Below are 18,309 nucleotides of genomic sequence, written 5' to 3' on the forward strand. Positions count from 1 at the left end.
AGCAGCGCCAGCAGCTCGTTTCTGCGGCATTCCCTTCGCCTTGGCTGCAGGGGAGGGCCAAAAGGCGAGCAGAGCCGCCCCGCGYGCCGCTCCTTCCCGCCGCCGCCTCGCGCCTCTCTTCCATCCCCTAAAGCCTCTTAGCAGCTTTCCCGTTTGAACGGCACTGCCCTTTCGGGGCAAGGTCAGGACGGGAAGAGGAGCGGCAGGATGCGGAGCTGGCCCGGGCCGCTGGCCCGCCCGATTCGACATTGAGCCCTATGAGCGAGGCGGTGGTTACGTGTCTGCAGTGGCTCGGGGCTCGGAGCGCGCGCTGCTTTTCTAAGAAACCACCCTTGTTACACATTGTGATTTCATAAATTCTGATTCCCAGAGAGGCTTTTAAATATCTGCCCCCCTAGGGTTTATTTGTATTGGGTAATCGCGTTTTGGCAACGTTGTTATGTTGCCGTTAAATGTTCCTTTGGATTGCCAGACTGAAATAGAAAGCATTGTCAGGAGAAAAGAGCGAGTATGACACCTTTCTGTGTTAAACCTGTTCATGTCTTAGGAGAGGAAGTCAGACCTGCCTCGCAGAAGGTATCTGGAAGCACAAGAAACTCTCACTAACATCCTCCTGTGTTGGACAGGACTGCCTCTGGTGAAGGCAAAATGGCTTTCAGTAAAGGATACCGTGTCTATCACAAGCTGGATCCACCTCCCTTCAGCGTGATAGTGGAAACCAGAAACAGAGAAGAATGTCTCATGTTTGAGTCGGGAGCTGTGGCTGTGCTTTGTAAGTTGATATGTTTTGATAGCTACAATGTAAAAATTGACTGACTTGATATGTTATAAGCTGTTTTTTTTTTTTTTTTTTTTCTATTGAGGCTTTTCCTTAAAAGAAAAAAATAGTTTCATGTCTAGCTGGCGAGAGAAAATTTTACAATTTAATTTTTACCATGAACATATATTTTTTGTGTAGGCTAATTTTTCTTCTGCCAGTAAATTCCAACAACATCTGTCTGTGCACTTGGCTCAGAATATCTGCGAATACCTGGCAGCTTGGTGAAAAGCAAATTCTATATATATTGTACTTCATAAAAAAGAACTCTATATTTTAAATGGTATATCTTTTTTATCTTATATTGTGTGATAACTTTTTGTTTACTTGTCAATTTTTCAGCTTTTTGTCCTTGTGTGTTTTTTAACCCCTCATCAGCCTCTCTGTTTTCATCTCTTAATAAAATGGGTACTTATTTGGAGCAAGGTGTTCATCATTGCAAAGTCATTTTTTACACACTTTCAGTGATAACTGCATTCAGTGTTTTTAATATTCTTTTTTTTTTTTTGGAAGTCAGATTTGGAAGATGCTAAAATGAGAAGAGCAAGGAGACCTATCAAAGTTTAAAAATACAACTCGGTTTGTATTTTTTCAGYAAGAAAGTCTAAACACTTAATTGCAAAGTGGTTTTCAGACTTTCGTGTGTGCTTTATAGAGGGTGAGGTGCTTTAAATGTATTTTTCTTGAATCAGTAACTCTGATGAATCAATTCTGATACCTGTTTATAGTTTTCTAGCCTTGTGTGCTCTGAAAATGGGAAGCTTGATCCATTGCTTGAAGCCTGAGAGGAGCTCAAAGATCWGCTTCTCAGGACGATGCTTTTGGCCTTAGACTCTGAAGTGGGATGAATGGGGAACTCCTTAAGAAGGTCTATCACTATGCTAAATATATATACATTTATATATATATTTATAGGGTTCATTAGCCTGAAAGCAGAAAAGTCTCATGGTTAGGTATACACCTGGGAAAAGTAAGTCCCAGGGTTTAATTCCTACCCAGTGCCTAGATAAAATGGAGCGCTTGTTACTGTGTGCAACTGTAATGGTTCCAGCAACAGGAACTTTCCATGGACTTCCCCACTTCATGGACCCACTGCCCAGCTGCTGTTACGAGACGCAGTTGGAAACATGAGTGCCAGTGGAGAGCAGGGGTTCAGGCTGCCTCTCCTTTCTTTGGTATCTGCTGTTGCTCTTACACGTGTGAGGGAGCTCCTGGGCTGGGGCATAGTCTGTTAAGGCACGTGAGTCTCCTGTGTCCTGCGTAGGTGCTTAAGAAGTCAGACTACAGAATCATCTGCAGCAGACAGGCTGCTAAAAGCAGCTGCTCTCTAGCTGGCTTGTTAATCTACATCCTAGTTAGTGTGTGATTTGAGATCCGACTGTGGTTAACTTCTAGAGACCTAGTGATGGGAGGTACCAGCATGATCACTATGACCGCATGATAGTTAACTTCGGTGATTATCAAGGTGAGAAGTATACCTGAGTATTTTTCTCCTAACTCTTCAGGATTGTTTTTTCCTGTTGAAATTTTTCATTTATTTATCTGTTTTACTGCTTATTTAGGTAATGTTGTTGACTTTAGCAGCAGTATTTTAGGAGCGTTGTGTAGCAGCCATTGGGATGTGACAGTTGTCCAACCATAAGACTAGTGAATAGTGATAGTGAAATACATGAGCAAGGAAGGAATGTTTTGAAGAACTGTGGTGAATTGTATTTTAGCAAGTATTTAGTAGTTGGTGCAGATGTTTAAGTTCCTTAGTGTGCACTATGCTGAAAACTTATTCCTGTAAGTTAAACTCAATAGAGAGAGGGAATTAATCACTTCTTATACTATGACTTAGATCGCTGATTGCGTCTTGGGAAATATTCTCTAAAAGTTCAATGCCTGTAACTTCACTGAAGTTGTAGTCTTCTTCTAGGCCTGTTTTTGTTACCAGGCAGAGGAGGTGGAACCCAAGGGGAGCTCTCTAGTCCCTCTCCTGAACTAACAGTGAGCCTCTCCTTTGTATTTTAATTGTTGTGGTACAGCTGGGTCAGTATTCGTACTTAACTGAAAGTCATTTTCCTGAATATTGTTTTCAGTCGCCTTTGCTTGTAAACTGCACCTGTTTTTCCACCTTGTAGAAAGGTTTATTTTCCTAACACACGTTACCTTGTGTTGGTTTGCTTTTGATTTCTTGTTTGCACGTAAACTGAATTGTGTGAGTCCTCTTGCTCAGAGGTGTTTCTTCTACTTGCTCTTAGCTTCTGGAATATGTTCTTGCTAATATGTGTTTAAAGGAGCAGAATTGTTAAGTGTTTGAGGACGTTTTCTAAGCTGCTGYTTCTCCGGCTCTTCAGTCATGCAATGGAAACCCATCAGAAGGTTCTAGTAAAGCCTCACAAACCTCTGGATGTTTGCACAAATCTAACTCCAAAATCAAAATTAATGGAGGACTGGCCCTTTAGGAAAATTCCCAAGATGTTTGTACAGCTTGTCTAAATAGCTAGAAAGGTGGTCAGTACAGTATTATTGCAAACTGTTTAAGACTATTTATTTTGCTGATCATGATTAGGCTTTTTAGGCTCAAAAAATTCCCCCCCAAAAACAAAATGACAATACTTATCTCAATCTGTTAAGCAGTTTTCGAAAGATTTTAATAAAATGAAGGTATCTAGTCTTAGGCATGGTCCTAGCTTTTAGGTATATGCAGAACAGGTAGCATTGTGTACACTAATGAAATGCATTTTAGCATTAAAAAAAATTCATATGGTTCCGAGAGCTGTAGTGAACTACATATTTTGAGGTATGCTTGTACAGAAATTTGGATTTGAACTGGGCTAAGAGCTGCTGAAGGCTTTAGTCATCCTTTAAATGTCATCTTAAGGCCGTGTGTCGTTTTGCCGAGGGAAGGATAACAGCATTAACCTTCATCCCCTTCACCTTCAGTGCAGCATTGCAGGATGATTCAGAGGTTTTAACTGTGTCTCTGTGTGAAATCCTATGCAGATCATATAGCGTGTGCTGGTCAGTGCATATTGTGTCTGCACTGAATGTGKTGTTCAAGCCAGCAAAGCAGAATGGAAGGAAGAGGATAGAAGGGACAGTTCATAGGAGTTATTGTTGCATAACCATTCAGTCCTAAAATGGAAGCAGTCCAAGCTGTTCTTCTCTTGGAATTGTTTTCAGTTCTGCTTGCGCATCTGACAAARACTTCCCTCGCCTTTGTATATTTATTACTGCTTTTATCAGCTCAGCGTTGGGCTAGCCAAGATATAGAAGCCTGAAGGGATCTTGCCAAAAGACGTCTCGAGGCTTTGTGAGAACATTTAGTTTTAAATGTCAACTGTTTCATTCCTTTTTATTATTATTATTTTTTGATGGTAGATACAGTTGCAGGGTGTCACGGAGCTGTGTTTTTATTTAACACATAAAACACGCAGTATATCTTTTGGATACAGGAGTTGATAATGAGGTATCTCCACCTTCGAGCAGTTTGTTGACTGAGCAGGCAGGCGCGTGTTCCCTCTCCCTGCACTTCTCCAGTGAGTCACAGGGAAAGAGTGGGAAGCTGCCTTTGCTTCCATCCTCAGCAGCGAGCACAGGAGGAGATTCTGTCACCTGGCAAGACAGCGGCGCCGCAGCGAAGGGTGCTGGAGCTTCCTGCATGTCCTTGCGCTTCCGCCTGGTGCCAGAAGGGAGAAGGGAGCAGGTGTGAAGGGGAAGGGGCACCAGCGCCTCCCACAGAGCTCCCTGGAGCCGGAGCGGGCAGCGGGATAACAGCACCCGCGGGCGGCAGAGACCCTGAAACTGCCGGCGCTTGGAGCAGCGCTGCCCTGGCCACCCTGCGTGCCCCGCTCCTGAGGAAGGAAAGGGCTTCAAATGAAAATGCTTCCRCACTGCATTCTGGAGGGGGACGGAAGGAAGGCAAATACGCCGCGATTATCCAAATTATGGACTAGATATCATTATTTTTAAAGAGATTTTAATTTASTATGATGTTTTAGGAAAGCTAGATTCCCAAAAAAAACCCCACAGTGACAAATAGATTTGCTGAGCACATGCTCTATGTGCATCATTAAGAAAGGTATGTGTGTAATGAGACATGTTTTCTTCAGTGCTGCAGCCACTACTCGCCCACCACTGTGGGAAGTCTGCTGAAACAGTGTTTATCCTGAATTTTAAGTGGAATTCCATCCTCGGAATAGGGGGAGAAGATTTAAAAAAAAAAAAAAAAAAAAAAACCTGCATGGCATTTTATTGGTAATGGATTTACACTTATAAGTGTTTTCCTCCTCTATCCTGTTAGCAAAAAAAAAAGGTGGATGCAGAGTGATGTAATATTTCAGTCATGTGAAGCTCATCACATACAATGATATGAGAGGGCTGAGATGCAGTGGCAAGCAGCAATTTCGCCTTCCCTTCATAATTACTGTTTTGACAAAGTATCATCTTCCGGACTGCACCTGCCCTTTAAACAGTATCTTTAAAGCACTTCAGGAGCTCCAGRGAAGCAACAGCTACAATACCTGCTGAGAAGAGTCGTGCTGGAGGACGAGGTTTTTCTCCTCCTAACATCAGGTGCCTTTCTCAGAATTCTACCAGAAATTGCATTTTTTTTCCCCTCYGTGATCTGCTACGGAGAGGCTCAGCTGATGACTTTCCAGCATTTCAGACCAAACAAGGGGACATGTGCTAGCCTAGCACAGTTTGGAAAGTTACAGCAGTGCTCACAGTAAGAATCCTTGCAGCAGGCTCGYGGAGGCCATAGCCTTTGAGCAGACTGTAACCTCTTTGAGTGACGTGTTGCATCTGGAAGAATTTGTTCCACAGGTCTGGAAACATTAGAAGGAATTGCTTGCGACAGAAAGCAAAAAACAGCAAAACCAACCCAAACTCTTCACACTAGGCAGATTACAGCAGTAATAAAGAGGAGTCTGTATTTACATATTTATAACTCTGCCCTTTGTATAAGTTTAAGAAGGGATTTCTGTGGGAACATTTAAGTTTCTTTATGCGGCCCCTTTTGAATTCAGTAAAATTTCCTTCATGCAAAGGCAAAAGTGTGATAGTAAAGGGTTTTTTTTCACCTTACTTGATATCCTTCTAATGCTAGCTTTTGTGTGTCTACTAAGAAGCCCAGGTTGCATATTTCTGGAGTTACCAAGACATAATTTTTAAAAATTAATTAGCATTCTTAAATTTCAGATCATTTAGAAGCCTTTACGCATGCTGTCACCTGTTTATTTCGAAAGTTCTGTAATTGTGCACAGTTTTGGAAGTTAATCTACATGGAACTGATTYGTACAGAGAACATTGCTTTTCATATGCTTTTTCATACAAAATATTTTCTGTACTTTAAAATATTCAATATTAGAAAAAAAGATCTCTATAGATTACTGTTCTGTTGATTTTTATTGTCAACTGAGCACATATGACTGTCCAAAAATACTCCACCAAATTGGGCGTTCCTCCCTTCATTCTTAAGAACTCTGTAGATTATGGTAACATCTAAATGTCTCTATAGAATGAATAATGATATCTCATATAATCCAAGCTGTGCAAGGAATGAAAAAAAATCTAATTAATGTAAAGTTAAAATCAGATGAATTATGGATGATTTAAGTACTTGTTTTCCATTTTTCTATGCATTTATTCATATACATATATTATTATACCTTTTTGCTTATGAATATAAAGTAACTCATAGATGATTCTTTGGTTGGTTGTTTCCTAATTTAAAGAGGTGACTCCACTCATAATGGATTTTAATGTCTCAGCTATGTGGTAATATTCAAAGGGTTGACTTTAATTTAAATAYAGGTTTCTTAGCTTTCCCAATTTGAGAAAAACCTTGAAGAGCTCAATCCATAAAGCTCAAAAACAAGCGGTTTAAAATAATTCATAAAACTGGATTTAAAATTGAAAGCGTCAGTAGTACGATTTTTATTAGATTTATTTAGATAGCTTTCTCTTCATACTTAAATTAGAATCGTCTTGTCTCTGAAGGAGCTGCAAACAGTTTCAGGAATTTGACTGTTCACATCTCAGTGTCCCACACTGCAGCTGGGGAAGTTATGTAATTGTGAYCYYCYTYYYYKGRRRWYYTYCMAAWYCMMCYKGRWKSCSSCCYKKKSCCCMKKSYYYKGGKKKYCCYKSYKGRRSMRGGGGKTKGRMYKGRWKRWYYYYWRRRGKYCCYTYCMAMCYYMRMCMYTYYKGKRWTYYKKKGGRWKKTWMYKSYKGTTCTTGATGTGTCACGAAGGCAAGTGTGAACCTACCTCGCAGGGAACAGAGTTGTAGAAATCTTAAATTGTAACTTCTGGTGTCATCTTAATTTTATAATCACATAAAGGTCATAAAACTCATTTATAACTGAGGATCAAGCAGAGTACAGTTTAAACTTATTTTTTTGTAAAAAAAAAAAAAGATTTTTAATATTTTCATTTGTGCAACAGCAAGAGGGTTCACATAATCCTTTAAATCAGTCGTGACAGTCCTTTTACATGAGTCAGTGATTTAACTTGGAACAGCGAGACATAACAATTTTTAAATMCTATGACATATGAATTTTTAATAAAGATTGACCTGAAGTTACTTTCTCCTTCATTTGGTATCACTAATGAGACCTATTGGGTTTCAATGGGAATGAATTTAAAAAAATGAGTTCTCTTCTCTTTTTTTGTACTACCAAACAGAAAATCATTATATCCATTTTAGAAATGAACTGACAAGGCTCTGCTAGGTGTAATGAGGTTGCCTTTAATTTCCTTTCTGCTGAAAGTCTCAGCTGACAGCAAATAATAGAATATCACCTTGTAATATTTTGAGTCTAGCTTTATCCACAGACAAATGTATGCTTGCATTATGTCTGCTGTTTAATGCCCTTGTTATGGGCTTGTATACATTGCAATTTTAAACCTGTTAGCTCCAATGTTCTGTATGAAAGTTGCCATCCAAGTTGCTAGTATCTCTTAATAGAAGACAGAAGTTGTGCATCTTCACTCATTTTTCCTGGTGAGTTATGTAGTTGTATAGGTTTCTTTTCAGACAGCCTTGGTTTTGTCTCCTTACTTTCAACTATTTAAAAATGAATAAACAGAGAAGTCTGTTTCTCCAGGCCAGTTATTCCTAGGACTTCATGTTTGTCTCCGCCTTTTTTTTCTTTTCCTTTTTGTAAGATGGGAAGTTCATAAATCAAAATCAGAAGTCCGCAGTCCCATGACTGCAGATCAACCTACCGCTCTGAGATGCTGCCATTCACTAAAGCTATTAGAGAGGAAATGGGCTTGGAAATGTTCTCCCTCCTCCTGTCTGGATTATTTTAGCCTTGCAGTGTTTTAGCTTCTGTCGTCTGCAGTTCATCAAGCTCATACCTTCAGGTAGTCCTAGAGGAAACTGGGAGTTGGCTTTGTGTGCGGTGATAGAACATGTTGTAGAGTGTGCTCTAAGCCACATATTTTTGTATTTTCAGGCCCTCCTGTGTATCCAGTTAAGGGAGAGAGAGAACATATTTTTGCAAACCTGAGATAAACTATTGGTGGAGAAGGAACCCTTAAATATCGTGCTGATGAGAAGGATCTGAACAGTTGCAGATTATGTAATTTTTTTACTGATGGGTATCTTTTACTGTTTGGTACTGAATGATAGGGAAAGGCACAAATTTAAGCAATGTGAGCATCATTATCATTATGCCACTTCAGTTTTTTGAGGCAAAAAATGGTCTCTGTACAGCAGGCAGAGTGAAGGCTAAGGTGGCAGGTGTTGATTTTTACTGAAGTAGCTTTTCATTAGGTTTTTGGCGCCCCTAGAAATGGGAAATTTCACATGCAGTGGCAGCCAGTGATGGATTTCACTCTGCATCTGCTCTGACTGGAGGATTGCTTTCCTTTTATCACCTGTAAAAGGAAGGAAACCTTGTGACTAGCAGTTACGGAGATGCTGGCTTGGGAAGTTCTTGAGCTGTAAGTTGTTTTTTCCACCACTGTTAACAGAATATGGAACTCTTGGTCTAAACCATTATAGCTGCTTACATGTTCTTCTAACAGCCTGGTTGCCCCTTCATGTCCAGCCCCTGGGACCTGGCCCTGCCAGCGCCAGCTCCGGCCCCACGTCAGCCCCGACCGCCGCCGTCACCCCTGCACTCCTGGTCCTGAGGAGTCCTTTCGTGTGCTTCATCCTGAAACACGGCTCGGATATTTGTAGTTACCAGCCCCAGCATCCCTGCACGGGGTCTCGTGGCTCTCCTGCCCTGGGACAGCAGAGAGCAACGTGGCACCGCAGAGCTTGTTGTGACTGAGCGTCAGCTGCCCCTGCTCTGCTCTCCGTGCAGGTTTGGCCCTGCTTGCTTTTTAGCTCAGGTTCTTACAGAAAAGGGKCATGTGAGATACTGATCTGCTTATCCTTCCAGTGCTTTTTGCCTTGGCCAATATCAGTCATCACTGACTGAGGGTTAAATGTCTCAAATTCTTGTGTGTTTTGTGAAGCTGAAACTGAGCTTTGGAGGGAGTGGAATGTTTGTCATTTTATCCGAGGGAGTTTGGCCACCAAAACAGATGGGAAAAGCATAGTTTGGGGCAGCACCGGGCGGGCCACATAAGAGACAGAAAATACCTAGGCTCTAACTGCGCRAAAGCTTTCAGCAGAGCTCACGCTCTGCTAGACAGAATGTCATTGAATCCCACGACATGAAACCTGGATGCTTTTGGTCAATGTTTGGTTAAAAGGACAAAAAAATGACTAGCTGTATTACGTTTTTCTATGTCCATTTTTCTGTTCGTTTTCCTCACCTTTTGGTGCTTTACTGGTGGCAGGTTTTTTTGCAGAACAGTCTGCTGACTTCAAGTTAATTAATTTATTTTAGGCATTTACTTATTAAGGCTTAGCAAAAACAACAGGCATTCTGTGCAACGGAACAAATAAAACACAGAAAAGCTGTTATTTTGAAATGCCGTTAAATATTGTCAGGCACCTCCAAGAAAAATCCTGCAAAAATACATTAGTCTGAGACAAAATCTCATCTTCCATCAATACTTTGACATGTGAAAGCTGAACACGGTGGTTTTCTGGTTACAGGAAGCTGAGTTTAGGGAAGTAAATGTAGTATATTGACATTAAATGTATACTGGGAAGATTGATCGTAAGAACCAGGCTTTGATGTTTAGAGGTTGTTCTTTCCAGGCTCATAGTGATCTAATAAAAATGTGGTTTGGCAATGCTGACCACATTGCTCTCGCTGTCTGTAAATAAGGTGTTTAGATGAGCTGTGATTCATAACACTTGTCATGGATGATGGCTTTAGGAAGAACCATGCTGCTGTCTCTCTTTTTTTTTTTTTTTTTACCATCATCTTCTGGATTGCAGGAATACAATATATCAGCATGAATAGTTACAGAAGGTTTCTTAAAGTGCATTTAATTAAACATTGGATGAGCTTAAATTTCAGGCCAAAGTTAAGTAATTGCTCCATCTGTATTGAGGCTTCGATTCACTGCAGTAACAGAACTGGAAAACATACAAATAAAAGGGATAGAGTTGTGCACAACTACAACTGTTTTGAGCTTCRGGAGTCCTCCTTAGAAAGCGGCACAACAGCAGTTTCCCTGGAGAATRTAGGTAATGCAGAATAGCACAGGGAATGGCAGAGGGATGCGTCTTTCCGCTTACGCTTTTCTGAACGTCACATTGTTAATTTTAGTGTCCAAGGCAAAATTGGCATAGAGGAGGGAGAAGGTGCTGATCRTTAGTGATCCAGAAATCTCTTCCATTGGATCTAGTGGCCGAGCTGACAGGAAYTGTCGGTCTTTGTCCCTCAGTTGCAGTCACAGTCACAAACAAAAGCTTATGGGTGAGCAGGATCCCCTTTCTGCTCTGCAGCAGCCCTTGTGCATCAGACTTGTTCATGTGGTGTTTTAAATGCAGAGGGAAGTTCCAGAGTGTACACGAAAACTGACTCCTACTGCATAAGTAATAATTGATATAATTTATTTTTTCCTAAAATACTACCAATTAATTTCTATTTAAAAGTGCTTATGAAAAATTTGTTTTTCTTTAAGACATGGATTTTAAATGCTGTTATCTTGTAGCCATGCAAAATGTTTTGTTTTGCTTGGAATATAGCTAACTCTGATTGAACTACCAATGTGATAATGCAGTTCAGGAATCTGGAAGTAGTACTGCCACTTCATAGTTTTATTCTTGGAAAAAAAAAAGGATACAATTTTTTTAGGAAAACGCATCATCTAACTGTTCTAATTATAAGAGTTTTTGCAAGACCGTGCAAGTAGCACAGTGCTGCTGTCATAAAATCCAATATTCCTTTTTCATTCTAAAATTATGTGTGTGGTAAATTTTAGGTTCTCTCCAGGAACTTCCTATGAGCACTGTTGCTGTAGTCTCTTCGATTTTCAGTTTAGAATAAACTCACTTTTCCTGGTAGTGCACAGTGTTCTCCATCTCAGGCTGCTCTGTTTTCTCTCACAGCATCTGCAGAGAAAGACACAATCAAGAGTACCTACTCCAAAGTAATGGACGCATATGGGCTCTTGGGTGTACTAAGGCTAAACCTTGGTGAGTAAGCTATTTAAAATCTTAATTTTAAAACTGTTAAAAAAAAAAGACTATAAAAGAAGATGAGTGCGTTGTAAAACTGCAGAGCAGCAAAGGAACKGTGTTCCTTTTGTAGAGTAACTCAGAGGTTTGAAGCACTGCCAGAAATGTGGGCGTAGACAAAAATAACTTCCATCTTCACAGTCTCTATTATTTTCAATATAGTTTCTCCTATTTGGATTTCCTTGTTTCTGTAGAATCGGAGAACGGCTTCCTGGTGTTTGTTCTGTTTGCGCTTCCTTTAGCCAAACTAGGGTCAGGTCATGGGCGTATAAGATCTAAATTCATGCACATCACACCTCACAAAGATTTACCTCTGCTTCCTATGTCTGCTCTGGTTTTATAGGAGACACGTTGTTGCATTACCTGGTTCTAGTAACCGGATGCATGTCTGTGGGAAAGATACAAGACTCAGAAGTTTTTCGAGTTACTTCCACCGAATTCATATCCCTACGAACTGACCCCACGGATGAAGATCGCATTTCGGAAGTGCGCAAAGTTCTGAACTCAGGAAACTTCTATTTTGCCTGGTCTGCAACGGGTGGCAGCTTAGATCTTAGTCTCAATGCTCACCGCAGCATGCAAGAGCACACCACTGACAACAGGTTTTTCTGGTGAGTTCCCAGTGTGTTTTATAAGAGGTGCTATAAAATATTGTGTCCCTGTGCAAGCTAATCTGTGGAAAGTTGTGTTCCTTGTCTTTGTCAGCTCTTCAGTATATATATTTCTCCCACAAATAGTGATAACCTAGAATTGCTTTCTTATAACTCCCAAGTTTTATTTAATCTAAGGCACACTTTGAGGATAAAATGATTGTAATGCAACACTTTCACAACCACTTGGAGTTTCTTTATTGGAGGAGACAGACTTTTACTGCTTGTGATGTACTTTGTTCTCGAGAGTTGTAATAATGTTGTATTTCGGGTTTTGTGTCTCTTCATTCTTTGTAAATCGTGTGATTTTTTTTTTAAAGGAAATTAGTGTTATAGTTTTAAAGGAATTCTCAGCCATCTGAGCATTGTGGATTCTAAAACAGTTTGGTGCTAATACGTGGTTTTCAAATGGGGTCTCGTATCAATGGAACATATTAATGGAGTTAAAGTTTTATCACACAAATAATTACACTATCTCTTTCCAAATAATTCTGAATAAAATAGAAATTTTCACACAGAGAATTTTGGCCAATGAAATACAGTAGTTTTTAACAGTAGACACCTTAAATAATGTCAGTGATGCAGCATGYCAGTTAGGAGAGGTGAACAAATCCTGCTCCCGTGTTGCCAGCCTTAGTTAAAACCCTCGTTATTTGCCCATGACCCTTGGGAAGGTTCTGAAGGCTGGAGAATATCTTCTTTGAACGGGTGAAAAGCTACTGGTGCTCCCCTCGACCTTCAATATGCCAGACAAAAAACAAACCCTGTTCTGAGATGCATATTCATTTGATATGTTGACCATTTGCCACTATTCTGGTCAGGTAGATGGTAGGCTCAGGTTGCTGTAAAAGGCTAGATACTGAGAAGGAGAAGAAACTCTGGTCTTCAGAGACGCTTCTCTGATGCTGCGTAGATGTAGAGGAGTCCTGGCTAGGCACCTTGCTSTGAGCCTCTCTCATTGCTCTATTTCAAGGCGTGAAGTGGGGGTGCCTGCTGGTCCTGTTCAGATCTGCTGGGTCTTGCCTTTTTCCCCATGTCCTATAACTTTTTAGGTTACCTGTCTTTCGTTCAGAAAGGATCAGTCCTAAAAGGAGGTAGGTGAAGTGGCCCAAATTCCAGGATGGAGACACCTAACTCTGAAAGTTAATAACAGAGAGTTTTCTGCTTAGGCATTTCAGTGATCTTGCCTGGGCCTTTTCTGTAGGAAAGTTCTGTTCTCACATTGCCCAGGGAAGAATTCTGGTTTGCTTTCTCAGTCTYGGACTGTAATGTAGCTATGTACTTTTCTGTAAAGTTATTGCCCACTTGATCCACAGGATTTGAAAGTTCATTAGCGAATATATTTAAAGCAGATGAGGTATTTGGTAAGTTGCAGATGTAATTTTTTCTTTAATCACAAGTTTAGAATGAAAAGGCCAAGACCAAAATTAATACCTTCAACTTTTAGATAAGTATACTATTTGCARTTAAGATAGAATTCTATAGGCCAGGTGTCTTGCTAGTGTTTACTGTATAGAAAACTTTACTTCCTTTTAAAATAAGTGAAGATGGAAGATCAGAAACCAAGGAAGAAATAGTTTGAGTTTAAAAAAAAACTCACAAAAYCTTAATCTTTCTTGCTCGCTACAGTGTTACCTGATGCTGCTCAATACAGAAATATATTGTTTGCACATCTATCATTTGAGCTGTGGTTGTTATTAGAATAGTTTATATGTAGTGTGTCAGATACCAGCACCTAAGCATGAAACTGGTATTTACAGATATTTGCCAATCAGTTGGGTATGAATGCATCCCTACATGCATGTCCGTGCCACAACAGTTACTGATATGTTATGGTGACGTGTAATAGAGAAAAAATCAGCGTATGTTGGCAAGAATTTTTTCCTGGCTTTATTTTTAGTTGGTGACTTGTGGGATTGAGTCTCTCCATCACAAAAAGTAACCCTGTAATTCGAATTGTGGCTTTATTTTCCTAGTGTGTAATCTTTGGCTTCTCAAAGCAAGACCGAGTGGAAAAATAGAAACAAGCTTGGAGCATTGTTTTGTGCTGGGTAAAGAACAAGAGTCTATATGGTTTATTTTCTTAAGATTGTTAATATTCATGGCTATATCCCATTATTTTCATTCTGCAAACTAACCTGTTCTCTTGTAACCTGTGCTATTTTAAATGTGTTTAAATACGATTTTTTCTCATAAAATACTCTACAACGCACGCATTTGCCTTTTTCTTAATCGTAGTAGTGGATATAGGAAGTTAGTAGCAAACTTGCTAAGTCGAGCTGTGCTTTATTACCTTCAGGGATTAGTTTTGTTTTGTTTCCCTGGCAGGAACCAGTCGCTGCACCTGCACCTGAAGCACTACGGGGTGAACTGCGACGACTGGCTGCTGCGCCTCATGTGCGGCGGCGTGGAGATCCGCACCATTTACGCAGCCCACAAGCAGGCCAAGGCTTGCCTGATATCCCGCCTCAGCTGCGAGCGCGCTGGGACCAGGTTTAACGTCCGGGGAACAAACGACGACGGGCACGTTGCAAACTTTGTTGAAACGGAGCAGGTGTGTTGCGCTAGAGCTGGGCCGCTAAGCTCAGCCTAAGCGAGAGCGTGCGGACCGTTTCTTGCTCTGTATCAACAGGTCGCAGCACTTATCCATAGCCAGCATATATTAGAATAGTTCCTTTGCTGCTAAATAAAGAATATAAGTAGATTATATCAGTTGATGATCTTGGTTTTCCGCCTTACTTGGGGTAAGGGCACAAAGGGGTGTGAGTTATGGTGGCCTAACAAGCTGGCACCTATTAGCTGAGTTGCTGTAGTTGTCTCCTCTTGCTTTCAGCGTCAGCTGTAGGGGATTGCCTTCTCCTTTTAGCCTGAGCTTATTGTCAGACCTTAGAACCACAAGAAAAGAGGTTTCGGCTAATGCGTGTTGCTTTGCAGCTGCAGCAAGCTAAGAGCATCTCTATGGTTACTTAATATGGCTCAGCTAAACGRTGTTTTTTAAAGCCACCGTAATTCCTGCATTTATATATGCTTGCCCTTACTATACAGAAACGCAAGAAGCTATCAGTTGTTCTTTGCTGCCCTTTGCTCACTTCTTAGGATAATCTCATTACCACAATGTTGTTCCTGCAGCTGTGTTCTGGCAAACAGCTCTGGCCAAATGACTGGCTAACTCAGTGCGAAGCCTCCTGAACTTCAGCAGCATTTTATCCAGGGCGGGGGTACTCGTGTGTATCAACAAGTGTGCTGCCTGGTCTCCTGCAATCTATGGATTATGGTTTCTCTGTCAAAGTTTCCCATCAGGCTGACATTATTAGCTGCCTGTGACGTAGCGGCTCCCTTAATGTTTATTCTCCTGTATGCCTAACAGGCTGCTGTGTTTTGGACTCTGGTGAACAAAACACATTTTGAATAATCTCTGCTTACACTTTAACTGCCCTGGGGCTTGTGAATTAGAAGGATCTATTGGAATGTCTTGCCAAGTTTTTTAAAAGTTATTTTTAGCACGSCAGCCATTCAGGCCCACGTGATAAAAGCTTGCAGTTTTTTCATGAATCATGATTCCTTAGGGCAGAGGGGAAAAGAGAATAAGGAAGATAACAGGTATTTTAGCTTGTGCTATGAAATATGGAGCATGTAAATATTATTGGATTTACTGTATGTTTAGCTAAGGTTTAGAAACCTAAAACCTTATTTCACTCTTAATACCTACTAAGATTGKTTTTTTTTCCTGCAGGTGATATTTTTAGATGATTCTGTGTCATCTTTCATACAGATTCGAGGATCTGTTCCATTATTTTGGGAACAGCCAGGCCTGCAGGTAAGCAGGATATAGATGGATGTACAGATAATGTACAGATCATTCTTATCTGTGGTTTTTAAATGTCCTGCAGTAGCATTTAGACTCTTCTGCACTGTGACCTATCTGGGTGAGATTGCCCTTTGGTCCTACCATTAACTCAGCAGGCCAGCTGCTCTTAAATGCTCTTTTGTCCTACAGTGCAAAATGTTCTCTGTCCATTGCTCCTGAGTGTTAAGTCTTGGAATATCTGAGTTTTTCTGTTTTAATCTAAAGTGCTCCCTTAATTTAAGGACACCCGAGGAGACTGGTTTCTTTTGAATTGTTTTTGAGTATGAGTCTRTTCAAAGTCGATAAGCAAGAGTAACTACTGTAATTACATCCCAGTTTGCTTGGAAGGAGGATTGTGTCAGCATCTACTACCATTAAAAAGGATTTCATGCCTCACACTTACTTTAAGTTCTTTAAATTAGATATACAAATATATTGCAGTAGAACCACTGAAGCATTTAAATATCTAATTATTTCATGTTTTTAATAAAGGATTGCATGACTRAGTATATTAAATCAAGCAAATATTTTCCAGAAAAAGGGAGGAATTGGAATGAAACCAATGAAAAGAGGGCACAGGTAGCTATGTGTAGGTACCTACAAACATAGGTAGCAGAATATATTTGGGGGATTTCATTTAGGAGGTGAAATTAATATCTAGCTTACATTTTGGGTTAATAAGGATCTTTAAAGAACAATTAGTTGAAGGAATGAAGACAAATAATTTAATGTAATATTAATTTTATAGGTGGGATCTCATCGTGTCAGAATGTCAAGGGGTTTTGAGGCGAATGCACCAGCTTTTGACAGGTGATGTCTTGAATTTTGTTCATGCACTGCAGTAACTGATAAGTGATATCCTAAATCATAGGATATATTATTCCAAACAGGAGGCTTTTTCTGTACAACAGTGTGATTGAGCATGGCAGTGGGCAATTTTTGCAAAGTTATACAAACTCACTTGTGCACTTGGATGTTGTGTTGAAAAGTTTGAAGAAAAATTAAAATGCGTACCTAAATAGATAGCAAAAATAATTATATATTTCCATAATTTATTTGTCAGCTGTTGTTTGATTAAAATTGAAATTTTTTTGGTTTGCCTGCCATAACACACTTTAACTTGACTGTTCTATGCTTTGAATTAAATGTATTTTGTTAAGCAGCATTTTTGGTGCTATTCCCCTAATTAAATAGCAGTCAATYGTTGTATGCTTTTACTAAGTTATGGGTTTTTTAATTTTTTTTGGCTTCACRTAATAAAAGGCCCATTGCCGTTATTAGTGTATCCAATACAACTCTTTAGTGTCTCAGTGTTCCAGGTCCTCCTGTTATTTTTTTTTTTTCTATGCCAGAATATGAATATGGATTTTCTTCTTTTAACAGGCATTTCAGAACACTTAAAAATTTATATGGCAAGCAAATTATTGTAAATTTACTTGGGGCAAAAGAAGGGGAGCACATGCTAAGCAAAGCTTTCCAGGTAATTATGACAATTCTCGTACTGTGCATGTGTTTGGAATTCACCTGTTCATTCTGAAGTTTTTATGTAATCTTCATAAATGAAACAGATATGCTATGCCCTGCAGCAATACTACCTGTATTAAAAATGTATATTTTGTTAAAGTGCTGCTTCAGACACACGGCTTTTCATTTCATGTTGTGTTTACAGGTGGTCTGATTATTTTCATCTTAGTTGATTTACTGAAAAAAATTAGGAGCAACATAGGCACARCTGAAAATGTTCAGTTGTTTTTGTATTTCAGACTTATTACTGGTTTATTTATAAAGTAAACAGTGTTTGCTCTTAACCTTTGTGACTAGATAAATAATAGGTGTGCTTTCTATTCCTTAATATTAAAAATGACCAATGGAGCCATACATTTAAAGCTGTCTCATGATTAAATTGAAATGCTTGTTCRGATTATATTAACTCTAACCGGCCATTTTCATGATTTCTTCCTAGATAGGTTAAAAATAACTATCCTATTGTAGGGTATGCATGCTGACAGTATGAGAAACTCTGTTTGAAACCAGGGAGTGTGTCTGTAGTTGTATGTTGCTTCCCTTTCCCTCTTTCCCTTTCCTGACATGATTGCTCCCAAATGCTTATTAATACATCTCACAACTCTGCTAGCAGAGACCATGTGAGTGCTTCAAGATTTTGGGGGAAATGTTAAGGGAGATTTTGCTCAAATCATCCTCTACAGCAACCTAAATAATTTGGCTTTGTCCATAATAGTTTATGGCACWTTTACTTAGTCCTCATTCCTGTCTAAGATGATGACTGTTACTGAAAGGAATTTCCAGCTTGTCCARCTCTTTGAGAAGTGAAGCATTTTGACAATGGAAGAAGTTGTCCTATTAATACTGTCCTGATCTCCTTAATATAATAGGAAAGAAGTTATTTT

The 18,309-nt window shown here is 39.9% G+C and overlaps 1 protein-coding gene across 1 annotated transcript in view; it reads left to right on the top strand.

Moving 5' to 3' along the window:
- Positions 1–325: 325 nt before the first annotated feature.
- Positions 326–18,309, top strand: part of SYNJ1 (synaptojanin 1) — a 59,830-nt gene continuing 41,846 nt past the window's right edge. Inside the window, exons 1-7 of the mRNA XM_026044951.1 lie at positions 326–772; positions 11,276–11,362; positions 11,748–12,015; positions 14,383–14,608; positions 15,788–15,871; positions 16,650–16,711; positions 17,285–17,381. Of these exons, the coding sequence (XP_025900736.1) occupies positions 649–772; positions 11,276–11,362; positions 11,748–12,015; positions 14,383–14,608; positions 15,788–15,871; positions 16,650–16,711; positions 17,285–17,381 (948 nt within the window). The 5' untranslated portion in view covers positions 326–648. The remainder of the gene's footprint in view (positions 773–11,275; positions 11,363–11,747; positions 12,016–14,382; positions 14,609–15,787; positions 15,872–16,649; positions 16,712–17,284; positions 17,382–18,309) is intronic.

This window comes from Nothoprocta perdicaria, unplaced genomic scaffold (genome assembly GCF_003342845.1).
Source record: "Nothoprocta perdicaria isolate Ctin4 unplaced genomic scaffold, notPer1 scaffold_391, whole genome shotgun sequence".
Taxonomy (NCBI): domain Eukaryota; kingdom Metazoa; phylum Chordata; class Aves; order Tinamiformes; family Tinamidae; genus Nothoprocta; species Nothoprocta perdicaria.